Source organism: Chenopodium quinoa, unplaced genomic scaffold (assembly GCF_001683475.1).
Source record: "Chenopodium quinoa cultivar QQ74 unplaced genomic scaffold, ASM168347v1, whole genome shotgun sequence".
In the NCBI taxonomy this organism is placed as follows: domain Eukaryota; kingdom Viridiplantae; phylum Streptophyta; class Magnoliopsida; order Caryophyllales; family Amaranthaceae; genus Chenopodium; species Chenopodium quinoa.
In genome coordinates, this window is record NW_018742680.1 from 20,199 (window position 1) to 29,816 (window position 9,618).

The following is a 9,618-nucleotide window of genomic DNA, read 5'->3' on the forward strand; positions in this document are numbered from 1 at the left end:
TTAAAAAATTACAACAATATGAAAAACCGAAAAAACAAAATGAAGAAAACTAATTGTTCAAGGCATATTTGAATACTTCATAATATAAAAACTTCCATGCATATTTGAGGATAAATTCACCTATTTTGAACGATTTGATACATAATTTTAATAAAAAAAAGGTCTAAAATTAGTTTAAAAAGATTTGGTATAGATTGGATGGAAGATAAAATGTTATAGTTTCAACTCAAGTATTATACATCCAATTTTCTAACTCCAATTGATTATAGCTCTATCTAATTGGTGAACACTTGCATTGCATTTATGGGAAGTTAATCTTCTGATTGATGAGCATGTTATATTACACGAAATACATACCATTTTTTATAAAGATGGTTGTGCGTCGAGTCCACATGCTTTGGGGTTAATTAGACCTTTCCCCAAATTTTTTAAAAGGTGAGGCCCATGCACAACTCAAACCCACATGCCATCGTACTAGGCAATGTTGTGCCTGCATGTCTATGTTGAATTATATTAATTTAGTTTTTTTTAGCGTGTATCTTATCAAGTAAAGGCGGCACATGCCTAACATAAAAAGCTTGACACATACAATAACATGTCGTGTCGTGTTGTGCCTACATGATATGAATTTTTTTTTTACCATAAAATATGTTATGCTTTAGAGTAGCCTAACCTGGTGCATCTTTGATGTTACACGAATAATTACATTTTTTGTAGAATGGAATCCGTTTTTGTCCGATCCATTTTTGTCCGATCCATTTTTAGGTTTTCCGTTTGAATTGAAATTTATTGTAGTGGACTATTGAACTGTAGTCACTGTACACACTAACACACACTCATTCTTTCTCAAAGGTTCCTATAAAAATGAAACTTTTCAAATTCCAAATGCACAAACTGCATTTGCCCGAACACATTCTCTCAAAATTCAGAAATCCACATTTCATTACCGTTAATCTTCCTCACTCCCACACTCAAAATTCAAAAAATTGTCGGAGATGAAATCGGCGACGATGATGATGATGAGAGAGAAGGGAAAGTTCATCTATAAATTATACAGAGCAGTAACCTTTTCTCTAACTCCATTAATCCACCTTCATCTCCGATTTCGCAAATTCCGAGGTCTAGAACATTCTCTTCGATGGCCGGAGCGTCTCGGCCGCCCTTCTCTCAACCGCCCTCCTGGTCCACTTCTCTGGTTTCACGCCGTTTCTCTAGGTTTATTCTCTCCTCCATTGTTGTTCAAAGAATTAAACAAATGTTATTGTAATTGAATTTGGATTTTATTTTTTAATTTGTTGAATGAATGGATAGGAGAAGGAATGGCGGCGATTCCGGTGATTCGACGTTGTTTGACAGAACGACCTGATATTAACATTCTTATGACTACTACTACACTTGCTGCATTGTAAGTTTCATTCAAACCCAATTTATGTTTTGCAATTGCCTGAAAATCTTATTCTGCATAGTGAAATCTGATTTTGGTTATGATTTCAAGGTTAATTTTCTGAATTTTGTGTTTTAATATTCATTTTCGGAGTCTAATTGGAATGAATTTGTTCGAAATTTTTGAAAGTCATTAAGAAGGAAACCATTTGGGTTACGGAGTACTAATTTTCTCAACTAATTAGTACCTTTTTTTTTTTTTTTTTCTTGCTCAATCAACAATAATGCAATACAAACTATAGAAATTGTTTGGAAATATACTAATACAACAAATAAAACTTTAAGTCATCATCTTTGCTTGATCCTGAAACCATTTGCCTTACAATATGTTTCTTGAAATGACAAAATTAACAAAAGTATTGGTCGTATTCCAAAGTCCAAAGAACTTGGGATACGATTGGAAGGATGGAGATGAAAAGGTCACAGGTATGAGTTCTTGGGATACGATTGGATGGATGGGGATAAAAAGGTCACGAGTAAGAATACCACGTAAACTATTTAATTCAAACCATTGGTCTAGAACTACAAGCAAAAAGGGGCTGGATGAAGGTGTGATCTAGGCCTATTAGCATAACAAGAGTCGGCTTTTCATGTGACATGGTAAACTTAAAATAGGAGAACACTTGTCTCTCTTTGAAGGAAGAGACTAAAGTGAACATGCTATGACCCCCCTACAAGAAAATTTGTCAAATTTGCTCATAGGTGATATGAATTAGATGATATATAATGCTACCTCTTCTTCTTCAATTTTTTTTTTTTTGGACAAAAGAGCTATCAAATAAAAAAAACAACCAAAACAACAAATGTCAACCCAAAAAAAAACTAAAATAAAAAATACAACAACTGACGTCGCCGAGCACAACCAGCCAACCAATGAGCAGGAGTAACCCACATACGAGGAACCTTTTAAACATGACATACCAAAAGAGACCGAACACAAGCCCGCAATTCCTGGATAAGCCACCAAGCAGAAATTTCCATTGAGCCAGAAGGAGGAAGAAGAGTAAGGAGGGCAGCACAATCTGTATAAACCCGGATTTTTAAAAAACCTTTGCGAATAGCATACTCCAAACCCCATATACAAGCTTGAATCTCAGACTGCAACGTTGAACTTGCCATAAAAGCCCGACAACCACCTCCCAGAACCTCAGAAGAATGAAGATCACGGACTATCCAGCCTGCTCCCGCCCTATAAGTAGAGCAATCCCAGGCCCCGTCTACAATCAAACATGCCGTTGGAGAAATATAAGGTAACCCCCGCAGACACAAACCACTTGACATCATGCCTAGCCTCCAAACTAAACCGAACTAGAAGACCTCGTAAACCTCTTCCAATCTAGAGCCTGCATATTACGAATAACCCAATCTGACGCCAAACCAACAATTGACCCAGGCAACCAAACAGCATTCCTAAACCTCAAGTGATTACGAGAAGCAATGCCCTTCCAATTTCTTGATGACGAAAAAAGAGAAATTGTACCTGAGAACAAAATACTAAACGAAGGAAAGTGCATAAGATCCCATTGGATTCCCAACGCCCTAGATAACCAAAGACTACAGATAGCAGGACAATCCTGAATGTATGAGATACAGATTCCACATCCGCATGACAAAATGCACAAACTGGATCAACAGGGAGGCCTCGAGAATTGAAAGTAGTCGCTAAAGGAAGAGCGTCGTGCAGCAATTTACAACCAAATATTTTCCAACGAGGAAGAATTGGTTGTAAAAACTCCATCCCTAGTAAACTTCCAGTAAACAAAATCATCCATTAAACGCATAGGTCGATCCAAAGAAAGAATTCTAGCAGCAGAACTAGAATCAAACAACCCGTGAATAATAGTAGCATCCCACGCGCAAGAACGCGGATCAAGTAAAGAAGAAACAAGAGTCGGTCGAACCGACTTGGACGAAAGATTCTTAAAATGAATTGGTCCCCCCGGAACCCAAGAATCCTCTAAAATACGAACTCGAGAACCTGAACCAACCTTCCAACACAAACCCTTCGACACCAAGGACATCCTCGAAATAAGACCCCTACAACCCCAGGAGGGACGAGAAGTCGAGAAGGAGTTAGTAGAACAAAGAGTTGGATACTTCGCAGACGACAGAAGCCGAGAAACCAACAACTGAGGGCAGTGAATAAGTCGCCAACTTTGCTTCGCCAAGGGAAGAGTTAAAAGGGGAAATACTACGAATTCCTAATCCCCCTAAACCCTTCGGAAGATGGAGCAACGACGATGACCGAAGAGCCAATCCTCGATTAGAAGAAGAAGATTTCCACCTGGCTAACAAATTATCCATTCTGGAACATATAGATTCAGGAATTTTGAAAACAAACAGGATGTGATTAAAGGAGGCAATGAGCACTGAGTTAATAATAACAAGCTTAGCCGCCGGCGAAAGCCGGAGAGCTGTAAAGGCCTGTAGACGTTTGGCCACCTTATCCAAGAGGAACCAAAACTCAGAGCATTTACTACGACCTAAATCAACAGGAAGCCCCAAATATGAACCCAATCTAGATTCAGATCGCATCTTTAAACAACCAGATAAGCTCGGTAATCCTCAGGAGTATTAGGACTAAACTTGACAAATGACTTTTGCAAATTAAGCATTTGACCTGAAATATCATAAAAAGCAGAAAGCACATTCAACACTTGTTCACAGGAGGAGAAACCTAGAAAAATAGCAAAGAGTCATCCGCAAAGAACAAGTGTGAAATGGTAGAAGCCCCCTAGCAATTTTAATACCCTGAAAAAGATCTTCCGATTCTGCCTTACGCAACATAGCCGAAAGAACCTCCATGCACAAAACAAACAGGTGTGGAGATAGCGGATCTCCTTGACGTAGACCACGCTGAGGACGAAAACCCTCTGTAGGTGACCCATTAACCAATACCTGGTATGACACTGTAGATACACACTGCATAATCAGATGAATCCAGTAGGGAGGAAACCCAAAAACCTGAAGAACCCTACACAGAAAGTCCCACTCAACTCTGTCATAAGCTTTATTCATGTCTAGCTTTAGGGCCGTATAAAAACGTTTCCTGGCTTTGGAAGCATTCATAAATGAAAGAATCTCGTGCACCATCGGGCAATTATCAGACATTAACCACCCGGAACAAAAGGCATTCTGAAAATCTGAAACTATGTCTGGAAGTATCCAACGTAGACGACGAGCAAGACACTTAGCTATGCATTTATAAAGAACATTACAGAGTCCTATTGGTCTAAATTGAGAAACAAGTTCAGGGTGATCTACCTTAGGAAGCAAAACTAAGAATGTCCGATTCCAATCCTTAAGCAAATAACCATGAGCAAAAAAGAACTGGACAGCATTCACTTCCTGATCACCCACCTCACTCCAATAGGTCTTAAAAAAGGCTGAAGTATAACCATCAGGAGACTTCGCCTGCTGAAAAGGGGGTTAGCATGGACTGACGATGCCTATCAGACAAAGAAGGGAGCTGAAGGGAATCCCAAGGTAATTCAAAAGGTCGATCCAAATTCCTATTGTATAAGGACTTGTAAAAACTGAGAACCAAAGAACGAATATCCCCCGCATCCGAAACCCGGGAACCTTCATTGTCCTTAAGCCCCATAATAGTGTTCTTCCGATGCCGGGCCTGAACTACAGAAAAAAACAACTTAGAATGCTCATCACCAAACGCATCCCACTTCACTTTTGCTCGTTGTCTCCAAAAAAGAAATGCCGCTTCAGCCTTCTTTATTCTTTCCTTCCTAAACGTACTAAACAAACAACGACTATTTCGTGAATCAAGATTAAAAGAAGCATTAGTGACATCGGCAACCAAAGCTTTCCAATCAATGCCCCACGCCTTTTTATGAGAAACACACCAAGCTAGTAGACGATGACGAAGAACACAAAGTCTTTTTGATAAGGAAAACATAAGAGACCCAGGGATATGTTCAGCAAAAGTAGTCCGAACCATATTAACAACATCCTCAGAGTGTAGGCACCAGTTTTTAATTCTATAAGGACGTTTGTATCTATCAGAAGGCAAAGAGTCACTTAAAATAATTGCCGCATGATTAGAAAACAAAATGGGCTGATGATGAACAGAGGTAGCCGGCCAATTCTGAAGCCAATGGGAAGTAGCATATGCCTTATCTAATCTCTCAAAAGTGGGGTCCATAACTGTTCTCCCATTAGTCCAAGTAAAAAGATGGTCCAGAAAACGGAAGATCAAGTAACCCATTATCCAATTTCCACTGTATAAAATCATGACGGCCAGGAATATCCAGATTACCTCTGGCCTTATCTGATAAAATATTCAACCTGATTAAAATCGCCAACTAACACAACATTCGGGTAAGAGGCTAAATTATCAGAAATTTCCGACCACACATTCATACGATCAGAAACTTGAGGCGCACCATACAGAAAAAAGGACAGTTCTCCACGACTCGACACAATATTATATGCGAAGAAACCAAGAGAGGGTCAATCAAAACTGGGGCAAAACCACAACACACAAATCCCACCACTAAGACCCACCGAATCCATACCTACAAAACCTGAACATGACAAGGAAGATAATTTATGCATTACAGAATTTACAGACACCATAGTTTCAGCCAATAACATCTACACCACAAGAGCGGAATAAGGACGCAATGGAAGGAACTTTAGGGGAGTCCGCCTGACCCAAACCCCTACAGTTCCACGCCATAATCTTCATCTATTACCTGGTGGCCTTGAACGGGCGGCCACCGAACCCTCAGAAAAAGAACCAAAATGAGACACCTGTTGTGAAAAAGAAGTACCAATTCCTTTATGCTTCTTAAACGGGAGGCAGGATAAACTACTAGTAGCAACAATCTCCGAACCTTTTTCCCGAAAGCAGAACAGAAAATCCATAAAGGATCTTGAAGCCGATCCCTTCTTATAACACATTGATTCCATCCTCTGTAACGGCAAAGAGCATCGTGCTGCCTTTTTCATTGGAACTGACAAAGTACTAAATAAATTTGGCCGTTTAAGCGGGTAGAATCTCTTTTTGACCCTCGAGGGTCGAGGAGAGTGAGCAGGTTGGTAGGTTGGGTAGTAGTATTGGTGGGTGATGGTTGATAAGAGTCATAGCAAAGTTATTTTTTTCCTGGATCGTGTAAGGGATGCTTGTGGGTTGAGAGTTTAGGTTGGTTTGGTGTTTGGCATGATTCATTTGGAGTAAGGTCAATGTGTTTGTTGTTTCTAATTGTGATTTCCTTTTTTTCACGGGTGAGAAAGATAGAGTAGTAAACTCACGAGGTCTTTTGAGGGGTTGACTACTCTGGGGTTAGGGTGGGTAAATGTTTTTAGAAAAGTTCTTAAGATTCACTATGGTTCTATTTTTTTTAAATTCTTTTCGGGCCAATATTTGAATTAGAGAGATTATGGGAATGTAAAATAGCAGGCTTACACAACCATTCTTATCAACAACAAAAGGAGCAGGGCTATAATGATTCAAAGGGCAAGCATTCTTCTTATGGCCAACTCTATTGCAGTTAGAGCACAAAATAAACATATTCTCATATCTGAAATTAATCCATTTAAACCCAGAATGTCCAAGGTCCAAGTAAAATCCAGAAAATAATGGTTCCAAAACATGAAAGTGAAGTTTTACTCTAACCACACATCTAATTGATCCAGAATCAGGTTCATCGGAACACAAAATCTTTCCAGCCATAGTAAGTATTGAATTAACGACATTAATCTCACATAAGTTCAAAGGAACTTCATCAAGATGAACCCAAATAGCAACCTCGTCAAATTTCTCATCTCTGATTGACTTACCCTGAGTCGGAGTAAAGACCAAGAGAGCCGCTTGGTACGCCGCGGAACCTTGTTGTAGCATAGCTTCTCGATCACGAACGTCCTCACAAAGAAACAAGAAAATACTATTGAATTTCTGGACTTTAATTTCCCCAAAGGTAATCCTCTGGAAACCCACTTTTGGATTCGAGTCTCGGAGAAATTTCTGTAGTCTATGAACTTGCCCAGTACAAGATGATTGCGGAAACAGGGATTATAGCTTGTTGATGAGCGTCGCCGGCTCGAATGAGCGAATTTATTAACTGCAATCTTAAACAAAACAGGGGAAAATAAAAAAGGGGTTATGATTTTGAAGGAGGATCATCGAAAAGAACATGGAATTGAAGAACTAAAGTGGTTTTTTGTGAACTTTAATCTGATCCTAGCTTTTGTAATTAAAATTTGAGGTTTGTGAAGTCATGGAAGAGTTGAAAAACAGTGGAAGATGGTGGAAGGCGGTGGAAAAAGTTGGGGTTTTGGGGATGAGGCTCTAGTATTCTAGAGAGAGAAGCTCTCTTTTTAGAGAGAGAATGTTTCTTTATACTTTGAATTCTAGAAAAGTTGGTGCTTTCTTTATTAACTGCCTTCTTCTTCAATATTGTACCTAGTAGAATGTAAGGGCTAACTTTAAGGAGCTCATGTGATAAGGAGAGATTTAAATGTGTAGTGAGAGTTCATATGCGAAAAAAAGGCGTTGCTATAAACAAGAAACTTCCATACATAGAAATTTGCTACTACCTCCATTTCATATTATTTGCATCGATTTGACATAAAGTAAAGGGGAAAAATGTCTAAACATTGCAAATAATATGAAATAGAGGTAGTTATTAAAAAAAAAAATGGAGTAAGTGTTACAATCACTTTGGTAATACCCATGTAACTTGCAAGTATATTTTTAAAATTGGTAGAAGTAACATTGCCTTTTTTTTTTTTTTTTTTTTTACTTTGAGAATACATGTGTAACTTTCACGTGGCACAAATTACTTTAACATATTCACTTTTTTTTGGCTTATTTAACTTAACACTAAGATTGAATTTGCTGCTTGCTTGTGTTGCAGTGAGGTTTTGAAACACAAGCTCCCTCTAACCATAATCTATCAGGTATATCTTTTTATCCATAGTTTCATATGTGCTTTGTTATGTTTTAGATGGATGCCTTAAATAGTTTTTTTTTTTTTTTTTTTTTTTTTTTTTTTTTTTTTTTCAAAAAAGGTAAAAGTGTCTTTTAAATGACGTGGAAAAGAAACTAGATGTGGAGAAGATATATATTTAACAATTAACATCATCCATTGCTGTGTGATTTCTTTGATATGATGCATTACATAAAATGTTTTGACATATCTTAACTCTTGTTTGGTAACTTAATACTAGTAACCTTTACTATGGACAATTGTTTGACATTGACAAGCTTTAAAAAAAAATTCTATTCCTGGTAGGTTTGAACTTTTTTTTTTTTTTTTTTTTTTTTTGACAAAAGCAACTAAACGAAAAGCTAAATAAATTGCTTCTACACCAACCCACAATATTATGCACTTTTGTTAGTTGGTCCCTACTTACTTTCCAAATAGTGCACATATCAAAGAGTCCTCCTTCCTTCAATAATTCCCCAATAGTCCAAAGTAGTCTCACCTCCCTACAATTAGGACAACGCAAAAGATGGATGAGAGCTATAGAGTCTGTGAAAATTGTAATGCGTTGATAACCTTTTAAGCGTGCCCAGTTGGTAGCTTTTAAGCAAGCTAACAATTCCGCATGTAAAGCCGAAAGAGCCATACCAAACTCTCCTCCTCCATCCAAGAAGTTGACAACATCAGATGAATATGCTCATCCAAAACTTGTGTGCCCCGTATTTTTCTTCCAAGACCCATCCAGCATAATAATCACCTCAAATATTTCCTTCTAGAGGGCTATGAGGGAGATCCTTCTGCTAAATCCTGCGGCTGCTCCCCCCTACTATCCAAATTGCGTAAGACCCCTTTAGATCGTATATTTGGTTTGAGGAAAGATTCAAGACTATTCATTGAGATTGAAATGTCTGTAGTAAAGATAACCCCTTTCATTTCTAAAGACTCTCCCATTCCTTTGTTAACTAAAGACTCTACAATACTCTTTAAAAATATGTACCCGATCACTTTGTTTCCCATCCTCGCTATGAAAAAGCAGGATATGTTGCTGAATTCAGTGTCTCAAAGGAGTAGATTCATCAATTTTAGAGCTGATATGCAAAGCGCAATTCTTCCAAGCATACCTCGTAAAAGAGCAAAACCTAAAGATGTGTTGAATATCTTCTTCTTCCATGCCGCATGAGTCACAGTCCCATCGATGTCCACCCCTCGTTGTATCAAGTTGACTTGATAG

The 9,618-nt window shown here is 38.3% G+C and overlaps 1 protein-coding gene across 1 annotated transcript; it reads left to right on the top strand.

Annotated features, from left to right (window-relative positions):
• Positions 1–821: 821 nt before the first annotated feature.
• LOC110722345 (probable 3-deoxy-D-manno-octulosonic acid transferase, mitochondrial) lies at positions 822–8,421 on the top strand. Its single transcript, XM_021901621.1, has 3 exons — positions 822–1,215; positions 1,312–1,405; positions 8,319–8,421. Exons 1-3 carry the CDS (start codon positions 996–998, stop codon positions 8,419–8,421), a joined length of 417 nt encoding a protein of 138 aa, XP_021757313.1. The 5' UTR covers positions 822–995.
• The last annotated feature ends 1,197 nt before the right edge of the window (positions 8,422–9,618 follow it).